The 23,201-nt window shown below is 43.8% G+C and overlaps 1 protein-coding gene across 2 annotated transcripts in view; it reads right to left on the bottom strand.

Annotated features, from left to right (window-relative positions):
• The window catches only part of Gfpt1 (glutamine--fructose-6-phosphate transaminase 1), a 49,706-nt gene extending 27,462 nt beyond the window's left edge, over window positions 1-22,244 (bottom strand). The window contains exons 1-9 of one of the 2 annotated variants that reach the window (XM_051154857.1): window positions 22,083-22,244; window positions 12,763-12,870; window positions 9,669-9,776; window positions 8,794-8,919; window positions 6,037-6,095; window positions 4,727-4,861; window positions 2,477-2,538; window positions 1,545-1,624; window positions 1,305-1,358 (exon numbers count right to left, since the gene is read on the bottom strand). In XM_051154857.1, coding sequence (XP_051010814.1) covers window positions 1,305-1,358; window positions 1,545-1,624; window positions 2,477-2,538; window positions 4,727-4,861; window positions 6,037-6,095; window positions 8,794-8,919; window positions 9,669-9,776; window positions 12,763-12,870; window positions 22,083-22,089 — 739 coding nt within the window. In that variant the 5' untranslated portion in view covers window positions 22,090-22,244. The remainder of the gene's footprint in view (window positions 1-1,304; window positions 1,359-1,544; window positions 1,625-2,476; window positions 2,539-4,726; window positions 4,862-6,036; window positions 6,096-8,793; window positions 8,920-9,668; window positions 9,777-12,762; window positions 12,871-22,082) is intronic. The other variant, XM_051154856.1, reaches the window with a different exon arrangement.
• Window positions 22,245-23,201: the final 957 nt, after the last annotated feature.

Here is a 23,201-nt window from a genome sequence, read left to right as displayed (position 1 = left end):
AGACTGCACTACTGACACACACAAGCAGCCCTGAGAGAGGACTCTGGAACCGCAGCTCCAGAGTCCGAGTTCTCGCTGCTGGACTAGTCTTTCTTCTGGGGTGGGTAGGAGAGAAGTGACACAGCAGGGCAAGCTCTGAGGGGTGTTTAAGGAAATAATTTTCTCAAGTAAAACGCAAAGTCATTGTCCAAAGATGAGCAGGTCAAGAAGCCAAGAATTACATTATCAGTCATTAAAGTTTCAATTTTCTGAACACAGCAGTCCCCTACCTGCTGCATGGAAAGCTCTTGGCATTAAGTAAACAAATGGACACTGTTGTTTTCTTTTTCTGTGTAATTCAATAAGACAATTTGCACAGAGACATGCCAGCGGGGTACACCGCAGCACTCAGGAGGCACAGCAGGGTTAGGAGTTAAAGGACAGCCTTGGCTACACAGCGTGATTGAGGTTAGTGCAGGCTGTACGAGATCCTGTTTCAACCTCTTCTCAAAAAACAGAAAGAAGTAAAGAAACTGTTACTGGAGAGATAGCTCCTCAGTTAAGAACATTTCCTGCTCTTTCAGGAAGACCCAGGTTCGGCTCCCTGAATCTACATCAGGAAGCTCATAACCATATATAATTCCAGCCCCAGGGGATCTGATGCCTCTGACCTCCCAGGGTACCTTCACTCTCATGCACACACCCACATGCAGACATGCATGCTTACATGTAATAAAAATAAATAATCATTAAAAATAAATTCAACCTGGGAGTTGGAAATACAAGCCAGTGGAAGAATACTTGCCTAGTGTACATATGGCTTGGGCTTAAAAACACACCCCAGGACCAATAAATAGTCATAAACTCTAAACATAATAAAATGACTCCAAATTAAAATACAACAACCAAAATACCAATGTATATATGAAATGTAAAATGTCATGCATTAAATAAAGACCACTTAAATCTAGTCCAGTTTAAAGTGAGGTAAATCACCCAGGAAATGGCTGTCTAGGTTCAGGGTTCCTTTCCTAATCTAAGCAGGCAGCCTGTATGATTTTAAGACAGGAAAAGAAAAAAAACAAAAAACAAAAAACTGGATATGAAATAGTCCTCAAACCTCCCATTTAAAAAAAAAAGTGTTAAATAATGCAACTTCCAAAATGGCAAAAGCGAACAGACAAAATATATTTTGCACATTAGAAAATTGTCAAAACATTTCCCCATAAAATAAGCACATTTTTAGAGCCTCAGTTCATGTCAAAAACAAATTAGTAACTGAAGGAAGGAGGTGACGCCCTCCGTCATGCAGAGTGCACTCCCACCTCGTTCTGCCTGTGATCCCCACCATGAGAATTGTGATCCAATCTGAGTCCTAGCTAAGGATGTACAAGAGAGAAAAATCCTCCTGTCAGAGTGTTCACAACACGTTTCTCAAGCCTAGACAGAACTGTGTGACTGTAGGCACGTGTGCACACAGATCTGAGCGGCGAGCACGCACTGCAGCGTCTGGAGCAGGGCTCTCCGCTGCTGCGCTGCGCATCCACGGCAATGCCAGGGCTTACCTGTTCTGTACAGAATGGGGATGTGATCTGTAGAAAGCTTATGCTCGCTCCGCACCCCAATCAGGAGAGGGCTCCCTCGCCTGGAAGGCAAGATGAGTTAGAATCAAGCCTTTTTCATAAACGAAGCACTAACAATGAAGTTCAAATGATTAAATTTCCCCTCTGAATTGAACTAAAGATATAACAAAAACCAAACCAACCAACAAACAAAAAAACTACATTAGAAAACTGCGTCCCTAGGCCACACCTGCCTGCTTGTAGCAAACAGTTTGCAACTGGCAAATTACAATTGCATTGAAGTCTCGCTGAGACAGTGAGGCCCTTCTGCAGCTTTCCCGCCTGACAGCAGCTCTGAGCATGGGCAGGGAGGCCGTGCATCCCAACACACTCAAGCATTCCCTCCCTGACCCACTCAGGAAAAGAGAACTGCCAACTTGTATCTTATAACACTATTTTAAATAGCTCTTCTTTGAGTGCGAAGTGGAACTTTCCCTTCAGTTCCACAGACCCTGCCTTCAGATTAGAGCTGTGCGTGTCCTTACTGCTCTGAGAACTTTATGATCATCTCTAAATGTCTTTGCAAAGCCACTGGTGGTGCAATTCCTTGGAAATCTGTCTGGCACACGTTTCCAATATATATGAAGAAACTTAATGCTTTGGGTCTGAAATTAAAGAATATCCCATATCCATATTGATTTTTAAAAAAAACCCCACTGGGCTCACCAAAGACAAATCACAAGCCAAAATGTATTCCCTTCCCTCAGAGGTTCTGTTAGAGAGTAGTACAGAAAGAAGGAAGAGTGCCTAGGGCTGAGCACAGCCACGCCTGTCGGGACACAGCGAAGGGCCGCTCACAGGCCTCTGAGGATTATCCTGTAACCTGAATGTTTCAAAGTGCATGTCATCGTTAGTCCTTAAAAAGTCTACTGTACCTTGTGCCAACTGCTTGCCCAGGAAAATGAACACTTTTAAACACAAGTGCAAAAGCACCTTCCTATGGAGGAAAAGGGAACATCAGCAATATTTCTTGTTAGCAGTTATCAAACAAAAACATTAAATCATACCGGCTTCTACATGGACACTTCTTGTTCCCACGAGTGCTCTTTTGCACTAGTTCTCAAGAAGTCTCCATTTAAGATGACTCAGCAAGATCTCCATAGCACCCAAACCCAAACTTTAACACTGGCCGCTGAGCCCTGAGGAAGAAACCGTCTTTTATCACCACGCTTACTTTCAAACTCTCCTTGTGAGGGCAGAGCAGCTGGAAAGTCACCTGTGTAACTTTCTGGCCCCAGTCTTGGACTGGAAAGCTATATGCAATCATAGTTATTAAAATAGGATGGAGACATGGCTCCCCGTCGGCAGCACGTGCTGCTGTCGCAGAGGACTTGAATTTAGCTCCCAGCACCCACACTGGGCAGCTCGCATGAACCTCTAGCTCTTCTGGCTTCCACAGACGCTAATGCTGACACCTGCCTCCACACATGTGCATACTGGATGCATGCACACGCACACACCACCTCCATTTTTTTTTTTTTTAAATCTTTTTTTTTTTTTTTTTGGTTTTTCAAGACAGGGTTTCTCTGTGTAGCCTTGGCTGTCCTGGACTCCCTTTGTAGACCAGGCTGGCCTTGAACTCACAGCAATCCATCTGCCTCTGCCTCCCGAGTGCTGGGATTACTCGGCTCCAAAGGGGAAAAAAAAAATCCTTAAAAAAATCATACATGTAGACTTTTCTGGAGTCGGTTCCCTCCCACTGTAGATTCTGGAGCTCAAACTTAGGTTGTCAGACTTGCACAGCACATGCTTTTCCTATTGAGCCACCCTGCCAGTCAAAACTGACTTTTTATCCTCTAACTAGAGCGAAATACTTAGAGTAGAGCTATTTTGAAATAGATGGAATGGTAAACGCAGAGAAAGCAAGTTAATATGTCAAACAACAGTTTCTCAAAATTCTCTGCACTTAACTGTTTTGTGTGTGTGTGTGTGTGTGTGTGTGTGTATGCATGCGCGAGTGTATGTGTGTGTGCGCGACTGTGTGTAATAAAAGCCTAGAAACCAGCCAAGAGAGATGCCGCCAGGGAGATGGCTCAGCTAGTAGAGTGCTTGTCACACAAGCCTGAGTTCAGATCCCTAGTACTCACATAAAAAGCTGGGCAGGACACGGTTTTAAGAAGATACCCAGCCAGGCGGTGGTGGCGCACGCCTTTAGTCCCGGCACTCGGGGGGGGCAGAGGCAGGCGGATCACTGTGAGTTCAAGGCCAGCTTGGTCTACAAAGTGACTCCGGGACAGTGAAGTCTACACAGAGAAACCCTGTCTCAAAAAAAAAAAAAAAAAGATACCCAAGCCAGACGTGGTGGTGCATAACTGTAATCCTAGCACTTGGGAGGCAGAGGCAGGTGGACCTCTAAATTTGAGGCCAGCCTGGTCCACAGAGAGAGTTTCAGGACAGCCAAGGCTACACAGAGAAACCCTATCTGAAAAAAAAAAAAAAGCCTCTGGCTTTCACTTACACACACACACACACACACACACACACACAAGCTGACAATAAAATATCTCACAAATATACCTGTTTAGTCTTAGGATCCTTTGAGTAAAAAAAAAAAAAAAGAAATCAGCACAGTTCCTGTTCATCAAACCTCATTTTAAGAAAGGTACTTGAAATTAGTCTTAGCATAATTACCTTGTGTGTGTGTGTGTGTGTGTGTGTGTGTGTGTGTGTGTGTGTGTGTATGTGTGGTATGTGCGTGCAGGGAATGCATGCTAGTATGTGTGTGGACACACATGGTTGTGGTTACATACGCAGGTGTGCAGGCACGTGTATGAGTACAGGTAGAGGCCAGAGGTTCGATGCTGGCTGTCTTTGTCCATTGTTCTGTGCCTTATAAACTAAGGTAGGGTCTCTTACTTTAATCCACAATTTGCTCACTCACCAGGCAGACGGTTTGCACCAGAATCCAGTTCCACCTCCTGGGAGCTGGGACTACAAAAAGGCTTCCATATGCACCCAGCATTTATGTGGGCGCTGGGGATCTAAGCTCTCTTCCTCACACTTGCATTGCAATGCCCACCGACCCCCCAGCCCACCCTACCCCCACCCACCCCCCAGCCCACCCTACCCCGCAGGGCCATTCCCTCAGTCCTGACCACAGAATCTTTAAAAGTGTGGTTTAGTACCAATTGCTGAATAACTCTTTCCACCAAGGTAGTAAAGCTGACGTCCTGACTTTCCCAGTTGTCATACATGTACTTGACAAGCTTGGCAATGGTTTCTGTGTCTGTTTCAGATTCAAAGTCATAGCCTTTGCTTTCCTGCAAATAGAGAAAAAAAGACATTTAAATATATGCAAGTTCAAATTTTTTTTTTAACTTAATGGTCCCTTTTTGTTAACCTTTTAAAAATTTTTATTAGATTTTTCATTTTATTTTGCCTGCACATATGTCTGTGCACGTGTGTGCCCTCAGAGGTCAGAAGAGGGTATCAGATGCCCTAAAAGTGGAGTTGCAGACAGTTATTAAACCACCAGGTGGGTGACAGGAACCGAATCCAACTCTTCTGCAAGAGCAACAAGTGTTCTTAGCCACTGGGCCACCTCTCCAGCCCCCGTGAAAATATTTTCTAGAATTTTTTTTTTCTCAAAAACCAAATAAATTTCTAATTGTGATGCACATATGTACATGTCTGTGCATGTATGGAATGTGAGTACAGGCAGAAGTGTGTCACAGCGTGTGTTTAGGGGCAGAGGAGAACTTGAGCAATCAGTGTTCTCTTCCTGTGTGTGGGTTTCAGTGAACTAACCCGATGGTGGCAAGTTTCATGTACAACCACTCGGCCCACTGAGCCCCCTCACCAGCCCCAAGATCTTATTAGTTACCACCTTCTTTTTTGTTATACAGAAACTATTCTAGTCAAAAATGTTATTAAATTTAATTTATAATGGCAAATTTAATAAATATGATTCAATTCATATAATTAATAAAATTTATTAAAATTTTAATAAAAATTAAAGTCTGAGTCCAGAGAACTCAAAGTAATGTTATTGAGTACAACTCAAAAGACTTAACTTATATATGCTTTATATTAATTAAATCATAAATAATTAAAATCAGTGGAATATATAATATTCAAAATACAATTTCATGAATAACAATTCTTTAGTATCTTCAGCTGTTCAAGAAAGAGCCATTAGTTATATATGGTCATCTAACTTGAAGCCTAAAATCCAGTCTCTCTGCCACGCAGCTCAGCAGTCCCATATGCACAGCTCCCACTGTGCTACAGATAGTTTCCCATCACTGCAGAAACCCAACAGACGCCCTGCGGTGGCCCTGTCACAGAACAGCACATAGCTAGTCCTCAAAACGCCATGTAAGAAATCAGAACTGCTCCACCGTCAACAGAGAAGTACAGTAAGGCACCGCAGCTCGAGACCATCCCAACGAACTACCTCCCGACTCTCACAGGCGGGTCTTCTGCGGTCACTCACCAAAAACTTTTTCAAGTCTTTGTAGTTGGTGATGATTCCATTATGGATAACAACAAATTCTACAGGAGAGAAAAGGATTGACCAAACATTAGATCTGATGAATGCTGTGAATAGCTCTTATTGTGGATAGATCCCCTTTGTACTTCCTTTAGTGCTGTGTTGGTGGAGCTAGGCTTTGAATCCAGGAACTCCTACAGGCTAGGCAAGCACTCAGCCACTGAACTACCTCCCAGCCCTGCTCTTTCATTTTCTTGAGACAAGGCCTCACTGTGTAGCCCAGGCTAGCTTTGACCTAGCCTCTGTCACCCAAGTGCTGGGATTACAGGCATGCGCCACACCTGGTCAAGTAGATTTTTCTCAAGTCGAAAAGCAATCCACTAGCAGGTGTCCTTGAATGCCATCAGGCAGTTCAGCAGGGCTGTCCATGCCACCGCACGCATGTTGTGGACATATGCATGAGGGGAAATACATGGTCTGATCTCTGCTACATTAAACTACTACCCTAACATGAGGGAATGAGGCAGCAGGTCTCCTCGCCTGTACCCTCACATGTAGGAACACCACCCTACTTGAATATTCTCGGTTCCCTGTTCATGTATTCTTTGGTTAAGTTTAAACAGAAGTCTTTTCCAACTAAAAGAATCTGAGTGACACTAAATAAAGTCTAAGAACTAATAGCATAATTACCAAGTTCTATAAACTGACTTGTGTAAGGTCCAGATAACTTGGAATGTCACATGAAAATGTCAGAGTAGCATTCCAAGAGCAAATAAATATAATGTTGAGATCAATTTCATCTATTTTTATTAAATGATGACTGAAAAATGTTAAAAATAGATAGCCAAGAGTTGACACTATTATGTGCAGCCATGCCAGCACACAGTGTGGCTTTTAATTCACATAGCAAAAGAATAATTATGGCTGAGTTTGGTGACTCATGCCTTTAATCCCGGCACTCAGAAGGCAGAGGCAGGAGGATTTCTATGGCTAGCGTGATCTACATAGTGAGTTCTAGGCCAGCCAGGGCCACAAACTGAGACCCTGTCAAAACAACAACAACAACAAATACTACTACTACTACTACTACTATTATTATTATTATTATTATTATTATTATTATTATTATTATTATTACCGAATACAATGGTTTTGTTGCCCTGGCAGCCCTGAACTCCTAGACTCAAGCACTCTTCCTGCCCAAGCCTTCTCTGTAACCAGAACAAGAGGCATGTCTCACTACACCTGACCTAAGTCTAATTATTCTATTACAGTATTCAAAATGTTCTCAATATATCTAAAGATCTCACATTTGGGTCTCCAAAAAAAAAAAAAGAAAAGTAATCAAGACTACTGAGCCTACTGGGATCACTTCAAAAACAAACAGGGACCCCACTGGAATAAGCTCCCAGCGGGACGAAACAGGAAAACTGCTGCTGCAGCACTGCAGAGGGCTATAGCAGTACACTGAAGGAAATCAAGTCTTCCTACCACAGACTACTCGGAGGAACCTCAGGAGTGCAGTGCATACTGCATCCGTCTCAGGAACTATTGGGGGGCGGGGTTGGGGGGAGTGAATGACGGCGAGCAGTCAGTGTGGGAAGAGGAGATAATAAGAAGAACGTGTAATAACATGGATGAATGTCACACAGAAACCCATTCTTTGTATGCTAACTCAAAAATCAACTTTAAAGACCCTCAAAACAATTGCCATGAGTTTATAACATGAAAGAAAAACATTGTTCAGGATAATGTTAGCAATACTTCATGTTTGAAAAATGGGAAATAAAGGCAAAGAAAGAAGCCTTCACCCTGCCTTTCACATACAAGCTAAACCTCAGGGTGACCAAGAAGTTGACAGAAATTTCTCCTTATAAACCTGCCAGAGGTCAAAACTGAAAGAGGACTTAAGGTATCAGAGTCCTTCCATTTGACAATCCCTATCATCTATGCAGTAATCACCAATGGCTAACAGAAAGAACACTGCAAACCTCTATTGCAAATAATCACAGCCACCATTTATGAGAAATGCTTGGACTGCAGACCCAGCTCATGGTAGAGACCTGCCTGGTATCAATACACCCTGGGTCCAATAGCCAGGACTGGGAAGATAAAAGTAAAATAACACGTCTGTTTAGCAGGGCATGATGGAACAATTAATTTAAACTTTAATATAAAAAGAAGTCTAAGCATGGTGGTGCATGCCTTTATTCCCAGCACTCAGGAGGCAGGCAGATCTCTGTAACTGTGAACCCAATTCATCTACGTGGGAAATTCCAGGCCACCCAAGGCCCACATGGTGAGGTGGAACACACCTATAATCTCAGTGCTTGGGAGGCAAGGGAAGGAGGAGCAATGCAAGGGCAAGGCCAGCCGGACCTACAGAGTGAGACTGTTTTTTAAAACAAACAAGCAAAAAAGACAGAAAATTAAGGACACAAATAAATAACAGGAGTAGATATAATTAGCAATACCTAGACTACAGGAAACTTACTGGTAAACAACACACTAAATTACAACAAAAAGGGATTAAAAGAACGACGTATTGAAGAGTTACCGATCTTTATTACTGGGATCACAAAATAACCTATACAGGGATGATCGCTGAAATATGAGGATGGGATTAAGTTCTGTACACTCTCTGAATGTTTCAAATTTTCCAGATGAAAATCAAATTTAAAATAATAACATAAGACCTGAGTTCTCCTCCCATTCCTGGCCCACTAAAATCTGCTGAAAGCACACACAGTCTATTCATACCATTATTTTTATCAGAGCGTTGGGGGTGACTATTGACAGGACTGGGTTCTCCATGGGTCGCCCAACGGGTGTGAGCTATTCCAAGATGTACATCAAATTCTATATCCAAGTCCATATCTTGTTGTTCTGTAGAGGATAAAATATAACATCTCAATATTTGATAATGCTGTAGATATAAGTTGTATTAAATATCACTACACCAGCCCCCTTATCCACAAGGTTTCTGGTTCAAGATATGCAGCAAGACACCTGAAAACGGGGGTAGCACTGCGCTCTAAACCCAGCATGCTGTTTCTTGCAGTGGCATTGTGTGTTCCACCTTAATGGACCACACGGAGGCCTGCAGCCACAGCTTTTTCAGCTGAGGACCTGACAGCAGAACAAGCATCAGTTTGGGTTTTTTTCTTCTCCATTTTACACAGAAGGTTCCTCCTTACCACACTCTTAGCAAACTCAGCATTTCGTTTTTCTTCTTTCCTTTTTAAGGCCTTTCCCGCTCTCCATCACGAGAAGCACCTTCTGGCTTCTCTGGCAGACCAGCAAATCAGTACCAGCATCTTGCACTTGGGGCCATTATCAATCAGAGTAACTCCGTGCCACGTGGACACACACGAGCAGGCTCCCTGCCCGTCCTCAGGACAGCGGTCTGAAGCTTGTCCACTGGGAGGTGTGGCTTGCCCTGGAGCCACTCTACCTAATTTCCTTGTTGCTATGATCGGTTATATTTTTGTTGTTGTTTTTTTTTGAAGCTCAGAAACAATTTAAACCCAAGCAGTAACAAAATTACTTTTCTTTCTTTTCTTCAATCTTTGAGTCTTCCTAAACATGGGTCCCAAAAAATGGGAAGATGGGAAAAATCAAATTAAGTACATTACTGTGAACTTCTTCATCCAGTGCCTTAACTTTTCCTTTCTTCTTAATGAGCTGGATTTTGCAGGCATTGGCTTCCCAGTCTTTGTCATTGCCTCCGTCAAGTCCCACACCTAAGGTGGCAGGAGGGGGGCACAAAGGCAAGACTTGGAAACTGGTTGTTAAGAGTATCAATATGAGACTAATGATAATAATAATAATAATAACAACAACAACAAAACAACAGTAGTAACAACAACTTAAGAAAATTATACATACATCTAATTAACTCATTTACCAAGTAGATTTTCCAAAAATCTATTACTGTTGAGGTAAGTGACAGCTGCTTAAAACAGCAGGTGAAAATAAGGCTGGGAGTGTAGCTGAGGGGTAAAGAGCTTATTTAGCATGAACAGGCCTTGCATTCAAATCCAGCACCGGAAAGAAGGTAAGAGAGGCAAGTTCAGGAAAGGGTTAGGAACACTCAGTTCTTGTCTAACTGTCTGTTGGAAAAAAACAGACAGACTCACAACAATGACAATCAAAATTATTATGTATACAAGCAATTGCTACATAAATTATAAAGTGTCACAGGCACAAGGGAACAGTGCAGAAGTGAGGCATACACCTCTGAAGGGAAAACAAGGAGGTCCGGAAAGCATCTCGTGAAGTTTTACTTAAGTTACTAAGAACTTGAAAACTTACTTAGATCTTGAAGGTCATTCCAAACAAAAATAATATGACAAGAATGATTAGCAAATGCTCTGAAATGGCACAGAGGAGGATGGGTTGGCGAGGGAGAAAGAGGACATTACAGCTGCAGCAAAGCAAAACTGTAGAAGGCCTGATTTACTCAAGAGATGAGTGAGAGGCCCAGAAGGGCCTACATGGGATGTGAGGAGACAGCAGGCAAGGCTCTCTCCTGGGTGCAAAGGACTGTGGGATGACTGCTGACAGAAGGGACACAGAAGAGTAAGGGACGTAGTGAGGACTACAGTGTACTCAGTTCAACTTTGAACCTGCAAAGTGCACTGTACTGTGGGACCCAGGAAGCACTTCTAAAGGGCAGCTGGAAGCAGGGCTGCAACTTGAGAAGTACACTTGGATTACAACTACATAAGCCAAAGGTAGTAGCATATACCTGTAATCTCAGCACTCCAGAGACTGAGGCAGGAGGATGGTAAGTTTGAGGCCATCGTGGTCTACAACAAAAGACTGTCTCAAAAACTTTAAACAAACAAAATACATGGACTGTAAATCACAGTGTACAGAGTTGAGTCATCTCACCACAAAAATACTAAGACAAGTGAGCGAAGGAAACAACCTCAGTGGCTGGAGTAGTGGTTCATGTCTGTAATCTCAGCACTTGAGAGAAAAGGTCTGCCTGAGCTATATAGAGAAAGATCTAATCTCAAATAAACAGTGAAAAAAGATCTTTAAAAACATTCCTATTTAAGCAATAGACATAAGAAAAGGAGCCTTGGGGCTGGAGAGATGGTTCAGAGGTTAAAGGCACTGACTGCTCCTCCAGAGGTCCTGAGTTCAATTCCCAGCAACCACAAGGTGGCTCACAACCATCTATAATGTGATCTGATGCCCTCTTCTGACCTGCAGGTGTACATGCAGGCAGAACACTGTATACATAATAATAAATAAATCTTTAAAAAAAAAAACTTCCAACTTTAAAAAAAGAGAAAAGGAACCTCCAAAATTGGCAGAACACACCAGCATCCGTGAGCTGTGCTGTTAGGAAAGCTCACAATGGAGCATCTGAACGGCACAGGAACAGGACTGTGAGTACACAGCAGGCCCTGGCACGAGCAAGCTTGGCTTCCATCCCCAGGACCACTCAAACAGGAAAGACAACACTGCTATCCTCAGACAGACTTTCAAGGCTGGCCCTTGACTGGCATCTAGGATCTTAGGTTTCAGGAGGAGTCCTACCACCTGAAAGGGGTGAGTGTGGCTCCTGTACCAACACTGTTCACGGAAACAGCGCATCCCTCTGGGACGGGATGGCCTGCTGCTAGGTGCTCGGCAAACTGTGCTCTGGGCTCTGCAGCGCCAGTTTACTGGCAGACAACATTCACCTGTGCTATCACAACTGCTGCTGCTGCTGCTGCTCCCCGTAGACACCAGCCCATGCCTGCTCCCCTTCTTGATCTTGCTCTGGACTCTTCTGCTGCAGTGAATCATAGAGCCATGGCTCCTTGCTGAGATTCATGAGTCACTAGGAACCATGTGACGGAAGCTTCTGGTAGACCCCGACACAGGGAGCCAGAGTCAAACAGACTCTGCCAGAAAGTAATTTTCACTTGGCTTGGCATTTAAATAAAACGGAAGATCCTTGGGCCAGCGATATCACTAAGTAATAGAGTGCTCGCTGAGCATGCGTAATGCCCTAAGCTTAATCTCTAGCACAGAAAGAAAAACCAGTTTATAGAGCTGGGCTGGAGAGACAGCTCCAAGGCTAAGAGCTGTTCTTGCAGGAAGCTTGAGCTTAGTCCCTAGCACCCATGTCGAGCAGCTCACAAACACATGTAACTCCAACACATGCACGCATGTGTGCAAACACACAAAAATACAAATAAAGCTTTCAAAAAAAAAAAAAGACAAATAATTTATAGAGTAAGGTGTTCTACAACTTGTTCCTACAAAAATGGCCCATAACTTATGTTTTAAACTAAACCTCTGTTTTTTGAGGCAAAGTCTCCTGTCACCCAAACAGGCCTCAAACTTAGTATATATCTAAGGATGGCTTTGAATTTATCTTCTTGCTCTACCTCCTCAGGGCTGGGACTGCAGGTATAAGGCAGCAAAAAGCCTATGTGGCGCTAGGGATGAACCCAAAGCTTCCAGTATGCTAAGGACTAAGCCACACCCTCAGCCTTAGAGCGACATTCTTCCTAAAGGAAATTACTGAGAAACAATAGCCACATAAATTGACAGTACTGTTGAAATGACACACACAAACCCTTAGACATGACAAAAGGTAAAAATTCTTTAAACTTGGATTTACAAAACAAAGCAAACACAGTTAAGTCTCCTAAAAAATAATAAAAATGCTATTTAGATTCAAGAACCAATGCAAATTCCATAATATATTTTTAAAGGAAATACCAGCAGAATCATATCCTCTGTACTCCAGTCTTTGAAGGCCTTTGATTAGGGTCTCCAGGATTTCTCGCCTTGTTCGGGGAACATGGTAATTTAAATAAGCAAATATACCTGCAATAAATAAATAAATAAATATGTAATACACAACTATGAATCAAACTTGACATTTATGTTTAGGCTATCAAAAATATAAAGCTAGATTTCATTTTTTAAAAAAATAAATAAACCCTTTTCTCAAATTATTTTAAAGGCCGTGTAACTTTTTCAAAGGGGAACTTTTTGTAAACATAAAAGATTGACAAAAGCCGGGCATGGTGGCACATGTCTTTAATTCCAGCACTCGGGAGGCAGAGGCAGGTGGATTGCTGTGTGTCTACAAAGCAGTCCAGGACAGCCAAGGTTACACAGAGAAACCCTGTCTCAAAACACCAAAAAACAAAACAAAACATTAATAAAAATATGTCAAAATAAATGTCTAGTTGTTTTCAACAAAGCTTATAAAGCTAGCCATTAATTTTTTAACTGCTATTTTGTCAAGTAAAATGTATTTTTTAAATATTAAGCAAATTTTGGGCTATATCCTATATACTATTACATTAAATACACATACCTTTTAATAAGTATTTTCAGCCACAAATAGTTCCTACAACTACATAGCTAAAATGACTGTTTACTTCTATAATCAACAAAGTTTGGGGATAAATTATGTTTAAAAACAAAACAAAAGCTCACAACTAAAATTTTCCCAGAGCTAGAGACCACATTTAAGCCAAGTGGTCTACCATTCAACTACAACCCAACAAAATAATCTAGTAATGAAAAAAATTGACTTAAATAAACAACTGCCTCACAATGACTTGAATCAGGCTCAGGTACCACTATGGAAGAGAAGACTGCAGAAGCCGGGCAGGGGTGGGGGGGAGGACCAGAGCAAAACAGTGTCTCCAACATGGGAAAGGACCCCTGTACTCATGGATGCACAGCAACTGTGGCTGCCTGTTCTAATATGGAGTGGAAAGGGGTTCATGAACCCCTAACTGAAGAGCTATGAACAGCTGATGGCTTCTGAGGGAGAGTTAGTTACTTGTCTTTGGGGTGTGGTTCCTGATCAAGCTTAGCACCCCTCTGCATCCCCAAAGCCCCTCTTTTCCCCGCCACCTCCCATTCTGTACTTCTATAAAGACGATAGTGACTTTCACATGTAAGTGAGATCATGCATTTACCATTCCGGGTCTGGTTGATTTCACTCAACACAGTGTCCTAAAGTCCTTTACCCATGATCCTGCAAATGCCAAGGTTTCACTATTTTATGACAGAATAGTATTCCGTTGTACAAACACACGCTTTCCATTCGTCCAATGAAAGGCACAGTTTATATGTTAGTATTGTAAAGCGTTATAATAAACTGGGGCTGAGATTCCCTTCGGCTTTGGTATCTCACGTGCCCACTAGTGGAATTGCTGGAGTTGTCGCACTACTGGAAAGCAGCTTTATTTTTAGTTTCGGAGACTTGATGTGAGTGAGGGTGGGCGCACGCCACAGGGCCTATGTGGGGGTCAAGGGACAACTCTTGGGGGTGGGTTCCTCTACCATGGGTTCCAGGATATAACTCAGGTCGTCAGGTTTGCAAAGCAAATACTTCTATGCTCTGGGCCATCTTCCTGTCACCCTTTTGAGACAGGGTCTCACCACGCACACACATGGCAATATCCGCAACTCCAGTCCAAGAAGACCCAGTACTCTCTTTTGACCTTCATGGATACTGCCATACAGACATACATGAAGACCACCAATACATATGAAAACAAATGTTTAAAAAAAAGTTTTTATTAGGATGATTCTTCTACAAAATCATATCGCACCTAATCGTACCATTACCATCTAGTGTGATGTTCCCTAGTATACAAAGCCCCTCACAGTAAGACCTAACGAAGGACCACCTTTCACATCGCAGGGTTATAGCTCTTAAGAGCAGTCTCCGTACAACATCCCATTTTCCCCAAGACCAGTGTGGGCCAAATGCCTCTTCTCTGAGTTAGTTGTTTCCACAATGCAATCTAATCTGATCCACCATGCTTTGCATTAGGGGACGATAAGTCAAAAAGCTCCAATGTTAGAGTTGGGGGCAACAATGGATCAAGAAGGTGCATTCTCTTAGGTTTCTGCAGTGATGCTAGGCTTCCAGTAGAAAAATCAAATTGCTCAGTATATAATCTTCTGACTTTGTTTTGTTTCGGTTTGGTTTTTTTGAGACAAAGTTTCTCTGTATAGCCTTGGCTGTCCTAGATTTGCTTTGTAGACCAGGCTGGCCTTGAACTCACAGTGATCAGCCTGCCTCTGCCTCCCGAGTGCTGGGATTAAAGGTGTGTGCCACCACGCCCAGCTCCATATTGATTTTTAACACATGCAAACTTGTGTTTCCATGGTGACGGTGCATCTCTAGTCACTGGCATCTTTAATTTAATGAATTATCATACTCAAGTCACAACTCAAAAATCTGCCTTTTTACTTGATAGAGGAAGCTCTGCAATAGCCAATGACCACTACTGTCCTGTTTGGTAAACTGTCCTTTGGAACTGATGGAGCAGAAAAATGCACCAGTCAGTCAGGAAGCAGTGGTGCATGCCTATAATCGGAGTCAGAGATAGGCGGAGTGCAAGGTCAGCCTGGTCTACAGAGCAAGTTCCAAGATATCCAGGAAAACACAAGAGAAACCCTGCCTCAAAAGAAAAAAGGAAGAAAGGAAAGGAAGGAAGGAAGAAGATGTACCAGTTAGGATTACCGGATTGTCTGCTATCTCAAAACAGCCAGGAAAAGGTGATAACAAACGCCTGCTCAGCAGTCAGAGCAAGTCCACAGAGACACTCACTCACATGGCCACTTCTTAGAGAGAAGGCACTACTTGGTCTTTGTCTTTTCAAATTTCCCAACATGCAGTCTTGTTTAAAAAAAAAAAAAAAAAAAAAAGCTTAAAAAGTCATCCTTTTGTAATTGCTCCAGTATTACAAAGTGGTTCACAACCGTCCTTAACCTCACTTCCAGGGGATCCAATGCCCTCTTCTGATCTCTCTGGGCACCAGGCAAGCGTGTGATATACATATATACACACTAAAATAAATAAATAAATAATAAAGCAAGCTGGCGTGGTGGCCCACGCCTGTAATCCCAGCACTTGGGGGGCAGAGGCAGGCAGATAGCTTTGAGGTTGAGGCTAGCCTGGTCTACAAAGTGAGTCCAGGACAGCCAAAGCTACACTGAGAGACCTTATCTTGAAAAATCACAAAAAAGGAAGGAAGGAAGGGAGAGAAAAGAAAAGAAAAGAAAAGAAACAATACTTAAGAATAATCAAAACAACTATGAGGGCCATGCTGAACTCATCCATCCAGTTCAGTTTACTGTCATAGAGGTCTGGCCAACTGCCAACTAATCATGCTAATTCATTATTTGTCTAACTTTCAAACTTTTTTCACTTCTTTTTTGTTTGGTTTGTTTTGTTTTGTTTTGTTTTTCGAGACAGGGTTGCTCTGTGTAGCCTTGGCTGTCCTGGCCTCGTTTTGTAGACCAGGCTGGCCTCAAACTCACAGCTATCCGCCTGCCTCTGCCTTCTAAGTGCCGGCATTAAAGGCGTGCGCCACCACACCCAATCCACATATTATTTTAAAAGTTTAGAATATAGAACTGGTTGTGGTAGCACATGCTTTTAATCCCAACACTCAGGGAAGCAGAGGCAAAGGCAGGTGGATCTCTGTAAGTTCACAGTCAGCCTGGTCTACAAAGCAAGTCCAGGACAGTCAGCCAAGGCTACACAGAGAAACTGTCTCAAAAAACTAAAAAAGAAAAAATGTACACTATAAGCCGGATATGGTGATGCAGGCTTTTCACCCCAGCACTCTAGAAGCAGGTAGAGCCCTATGTTCAAGGCCAGCCTGGTCTATATAGTAAGTTTCAGGACAGCAAGGGCTGCACAGAGACCTTGTCTCAAAAACAAAAACAGAACAGAACAGATTAGAGTAACAGGCCAATGGGAGGATGATTCAGCAGGTACAGGTACTTCCTATGTAAGCTGGTGACCTGAATTCATCACCAGTGCTCACGTAAGTGTGGGCAGAGAGAACCAAGTCCTGAAAGCTGTCCCCTGACTTCCACGCTCACTTATATACATGATAATAAATAAACAAAACTTTTTAAGAAGTAGAAAAGGTCATCTACGTTTTATGTGTATGGATGTATATTCAGTGCTTGAAGCTGAAGCCAAGGCCTTGTGTAACTAGGCAAGTGCTATGGCAGTGTGAGGCATCCTCGGCCTAAACACATTTGGGCAAAATGCAAGAATGAAGTGAACTGGAAGATCTTTTTTTTTTTTTTCCTTCCTTTCCAGAGCTGAGGACCGAACCCAGGGCCTTGCGCTTGCTAGGCAAGCACTCTACCACTGAGCTGAGACAGACCCTGTCTCGAAAAAAAAAAAAAAAACAAACCAACAAAAAGAATGAAGTGAGTTGGATTTGGCTGTAACAGAATTTGAATGTACAAGAATGGAAATATATGCATTTGCACTGAAGAAAAGGATGGTGAAAACGACAGCTGTCAGAATGAAGTCCTTTTAGTCCTGTGAAAGTGAGTTCTCGCACTTGGGTTCCTACCCTGTTAACTAAGAAGTTAACTGCATGTCCGTTGTCTGTTTCGCACTCCTAAGCACTGCCAGCTGAATAAAAATTATTTTCATTTATTACTGAATAAAAATTCAAACCACAAAAGGTTTTCTTTTACCTGCTAAGCCAACTCACCAGCAAGCCCCACCCACTTCTACTTCCGCACCTGAAAATGTTTTACATCAGATCACCAGTCTGTGGACTCTCTTCTTGACACTTCTATTCGTTCTTTGAAACCCAAAAATAAGAGTTCTCAATCTACTTCTACCTACATTCACTAAAGGAGACACCACCACCCGTGACTGCCTCCCTTGTCACTGGTCTGAGCATCAAGGTTAGAGACCTCTCATCACTGGAACAATGCAGGTCTAACAGAGAGTACACAGCTCTCCAAGGTCTGAAATTTGCAGATTGCTGCAGACAGGACTGTCACAGCCCCTGCAGCCATTACATTTGCATTCATATTTGTTTCCTCTGACCAAAGAACAATCCCTTGAAGGCAGCTCCTTTGAGCCATCTCTCCAAAAGACAATGCTATCCAGCACTTTCTAACACCTCCTGATACTTTCTAGCTACCTGAAATACACAGTTACAAATTCCCAAGCCACAGAAAACAACACTAAATTTTGTTCAATGCTAAAAAGAGGTAAGATAAAGGTTTCCTAATTAAAAGCTTTAAAATTTTTGGATCAAACAGTTACTAGGCTTAGTTCTGAAGATTTCTAGAATCCTGAGTCTTGCTAAGTTTGGGTCTCCCAGAGCAGATGACAAACTAGTATTACAAAACCCTTCCCGTCCTCTATTGCTCATTTCTATTAACCTCAGCACCTATTAACCTCTCCCCTCCACAGGAAATGAGCATCAAGCATCTCGTTAATTCCCCCCACAGTTTCTTTATTATATCCAGCATGACTTCTAAGGATGTCAAAACCTAGCAGCCAGTCTCAGCATCCCTCAACAACCTTGAAAAAGACAGTATAAATTACAAAAATAATGCTTTTAAAAATATTCATTTTAGGATACTTTCAAATTGCAAGTTCCCTCACTGTTTCGAGGGGTAGAAAGTATCATTATAAAATGCCATTCATATACAGCATTGGATCGGGAAGATGCAACTCCAATTTATTTAAAATCCAGCAAACTTATAAAAAGCAGGGTAGTTTAAATAACCTGATGCTACACTATCAACAAAACCAAAATTAATACAAATATAACGGACACAATATTTCAAAGGATTAAGACTAAGACAGATACACACTTGAGTGGAGAGTGGGATATGACTTTCTCATGTACTCTGGTGGCTCACATTTGACCATGTCCCCTGGAGGGGGAGACCTGGTGGCACTCAGAGGAAGGACAGCAGGTTACCGAGAAGAGACTTGATACCCTATAAGCATATACAGGGGGAGGTAATCCCCCTCAGGAACAGTCATAGGGGAGGGGAATAAGGGGAAAAGGGGAAGGAGGAAAGAATGGGAGGATACAAGGGATGGGATAACCATTGAGATGTAGTAAGAATAAATTAATAATAAAAAATTTAAAAAAAAAAAGACTAAGACAGATAGGCTGGAGAGATGGCTCAATGGTTAACAAAGAACTGGGAGCAGGCTGTGGTGGCTACACCTTTAATCCCAGAACTTGGGAGCTTGATGAGTTCAAGGCCAGCCTGGTCCTAGTTCTAGGACAGCCAGGGCTACACAGAGAATCCGTCTCAAAAAAACAAAACCAGAAATGCCTCCAATACTGTGTGCTAGCATACTTATTCATAATCAGTGAAACTCAGGTTATTGGCTGCTGTGTACTAGGAGCCACTATGACTAACAGTCGCCTCCTTCACAGGCTTCCCTGAGCTAGATCTGATAGCTTCTGTCTTCTTGTTTTACGGTACATGAACACCATTCTTCCTGGAACAAGATGAGGAAATAACCTGACTAGGTTCACAACTCATCACTCAAACAGCTCATGAGCAGGGGAGTGCTGCTATAGTCCTGTAGCCCAGCACTTGGAGGGAGGAGCAGCACCAGGAGTTCAAGGTTATGTTCAGTTCTGCAGTGAGTCCAAGGGAGAAGACAGTTAACTACCAAATACCATACACTAGTAATCACCCCGCTTGCAACCTCACTGCTTACAACTTAAAAATCATTTATGTATGTTTTTCAAAAACAAGCCATTAGTTAAATAGTAAAAGTATAATTGATTAGGAAGTCAGCTCTCTGCCAACGAACTCAGTAATACACTGTGTTTCTGTTTTGATGTTTAGAATCTAGCATCTTTAAACTTGCTCTTCATTTTCAGAAAGATGAAAACACAATGAGTACAACCCACCTCTTGCTCAGTTCTTCCAAGTGAAAGGCTACAAAGAATGTTTCTCAAACAGCTTCGACTCTTATATTAACACCTCTCTTTAAAGAGTGTCCTTTCTGGAGAGTCAGGCATGGTGGCTCATGCCTAGAATCTCAGCACTCGGGGGCTGAAGGAGAATTGTGATCTCATGAGGAACAACATGAGACGCTATCTCTAAAAAGGCTTTCTTCTAGTAACATTGTCCATTTTAAACGGAAAGGTGAGAATATACCTTTTTAAGGACTATTATTAGCTCATTGCTATTTTAGAGTATTATTAGTTGTATCGCATATAATTCTTAGTTATCTTTCAGGAACACTTTTAGATAATCCTTCTGTTGGAGTGATGTTGTTGTGCCCTGTGCAATGATTATCCCTGCACTACTCAAATGCTGGTTCTGTTACCGGTGCAGATCTGATTACCAGCCGGACTTTGGCACTGCCATTTTTATGAAGCATCTCTTGTTTCAACCTTTTGTGAACACTGGTCTCCATCACCTTCTGATTTATTTTAATAAGAATCTGATGGCCAATAAGCTGAGGCAGGATTAGGAGGTGGGACTTCCAGGTGGAGAGAGAGGGGGTCCCCTGATGGGGACCAGAGAGAGGCAGAGGTCACTAGCCTGGACACAGATGAAGAAGTGCGTGCCAGGGTAAGACGAGGAAGGACAGGTAACAGGCCACGCAGAAGGCCAGGACAGTATTGCCAGGTTAAAATAACTTAGAATCTGCCCAGTTTAGTGCCATAAGACTAAATATAGTAAGTGTCATTATTCAGGAGGTGGGGTGGGCACATGAAGTCCTTACTGATAGGTTCTTTCTTTCTTTCTTTCTTTTAATTCCCCTGAGACAGGGTTTCTTTGTGTAGCCCTGCCTGTCCTGGACTTTGTAGATGAGGCTGGCCTCAAACTTACAGAAATCAGACTGCCTCTGTCTCCTAAGTGCTGGGATTAAAGACGTGGCCACCACTGCCCAGCTAAATAATAATTTAATTCTTAAAACATTGGATAAGCTGGGCTTGTTGGCGCACGCCTTTAATCCCAGCACTTGGGAGGCAGAGGCAGGTGAACGCTGTCAATTCGAGGCCAGCCTCATTTACAAAGTGAGTCTAGGATAGCCAAGGCTACACAGAGAAACCCTTGTCTCAAAAAACAAACAACAAACAAACAAAAAAGAATAAAAAATAATTAAATAAAATAAAAATGAAAAACCATGGAATAAAAGAACCTACTTTTTAAACGGCTCTAGTAAAGACATATATTAAACAGGTGTGCATGCATGCTGTGTGATCTCTGGCCAGGCCTCTTGCCCTGTCTTCTCCACAAGATCAGCTCTGAGCCCACTTCATCAAGTTATTGACTTAGTAATGGTTCCTGTTGAGAAGCTTGTGAGTGGCAGGAAGTAATGTGTAATACCACTGTCAAAGCTCTACCTTGAGTTCTAGTAGGCCTGCATAAAATAAAGTGACTAGCATTAAGTAGTTTTAAGAATGCAACAGAAATAGATTCAAGAAATGCTGCTACCAGACAGGCGTGGTCATCCATATTTGTAACCACAACACTTGGGAGGCTGAGACAGGTCACCCTGGGCTACCAAGTGGGACCCAGAAAGAAAAAGAAAAAAAGAAAAAAAGAAAAAAAGAAAAAAAAAGAAAGAAAGAAAAGAAAAGGGGAAGATCAAGAAAGGCCTGGGTGCTTGCTTTGGCAGCACATATACTAAAATTGGAGAAAGGCCGGGGGGTGTGGCTAGGAGACAGCTTACTCACTTAGCGAGCTGCCTTTATGAGTTTAACCCCCAGACCACAGAGTGTGTTCACAGGTTGCCTCACTCACCTGGTGGACCTCCTGCAGGCGTCCCTCCCTAACTCCTCCGTGGGCACTTTCCGCACCGTACCTCTTCTGAAGTAGGCATTTAGCTATCCTCTGAGCTTTACGCAAAGGTGCCCCCTAAGCGCCCTGATGCCCTTCCAGACCCCCACCCCGCAACCCCTTCAATAGCCCCTCTGACTCCTGAGGCCCCCACAATCTGCCCTGCGGGCCCCTCGTCTCAAGCACACTAGCTCCGGCCGCCCCCTCAAACCCAGGAATCCCTCATCTTGGAGTCCGTGTCCCCCCCCCCACACACACACACACAGCCCTTCTCCCTAGGGAGCCATCTCCTCCAGATCCCGGCTCTCCCCTGGACCCTCGCTCTCCTCAGGACGCCCGCCCCACAGGCCACTTCTCTCCTCGAGACCCCCGCCCCAAAGGCCGCTCCATTGACTCGTGCGGTCCACCTCTGGCTTCACCGCGAGGGCCCTGCGGCCGCCACACGCCCCCATCGCTGCCCTTACCGCACATGATGCTGGTCTAGGAGCGAAGGCCGGGCGCGAGTGTCGGAAACAAGGACGAGCTCAGGCCGGGGTGTCGGCGATGAGACTGACTCCGGGATGCGACAGCTCAGACACGACTGCTGGACTCGCGGCTCGCCCCTCAACTGCCGCCCCGCCCCCCAGTAACGCGCGCCGCCGCGGCTCTCCCATTGGGCCACGCCTGCGCCGCTCTTGCGCAGGCCCCGCCCCCGCTGTGCGCAGACGCAGACCTGCGGGCAGACGTGGCAGGGGCTCGATAGGCATCCGCCTAAGGATCCTGGAGCCGCCCGCCGAGGGCGAGACGTGCAAGGGAGGGGAGAGGAGGGCAGGAAGGGAATGTTTACACACAGCTTACGCCCCGCGAGGTGAGCTCAGGAGGGCTGGGGGAAGACACCGAGACTGACAGAGAAAGGCAGGAGAGCAGAAAGGAAAGCCTGGGACAGACGCGTCAGTGTGTAACAGGAACCGTGGCCGGAACTGCGTGGGTGGCGCGAGCCTGTTGGCCGCCCTGGGGCAGCCTTTCCGTTGATAACCTGAGCTGTGGGCGAGGTGCTGGGCGCCCCATTCCTTGCCTTCTTCCTTCTGTTCTTGTTCTTGGGTACCACGATTCAGCGGTTCCAACACTGCGCCTGCGCTCAGAAAACTGCCCACCTGAGAACACTGAAGGAAATCCAACGCCATAGAGCGCCCGCGATCGTTCATGCCGTGAATGAACTCTCTCTTGCGAAAAGAGGAGAGACCCTGTTCCCCAAGAAGTTAGTGAGACGTTTGCTTCAAGATTTAAATAGTACCTTCGGACAAATGTAGGCACTTATAGCTCTAAAGGGAACCGACGAATATGGCCAACAAGCTGGTATGGTTACCACTATTGACCACTCTTCAGCTAGTACCTCGTCCGAGCCTTGTGTGTCCTCTACCCGCGCCAGCATTCAAGCCTGCACATCTGGGTTATTCTGCAGAGACCCACATCCCTGTCACTTTTAAATGCGACCTCTTTGGGTCTCTCCCAGAGGGCTTTTAAGGTCTCATCCTTTGCCTTATACAATAGGCTCCTGGATTAAGGCTTTTACCACCACCAGCACCACCCCTAGTAAGCTTGTA

Source organism: Acomys russatus, chromosome 13 (genome assembly GCF_903995435.1).
Source record: "Acomys russatus chromosome 13, mAcoRus1.1, whole genome shotgun sequence".
NCBI lineage: Eukaryota > Metazoa > Chordata > Mammalia > Rodentia > Muridae > Acomys > Acomys russatus.
Note: the sequence above shows the minus strand (reverse complement) of the source record. Positions and strands in the feature narration are given on the sequence as shown.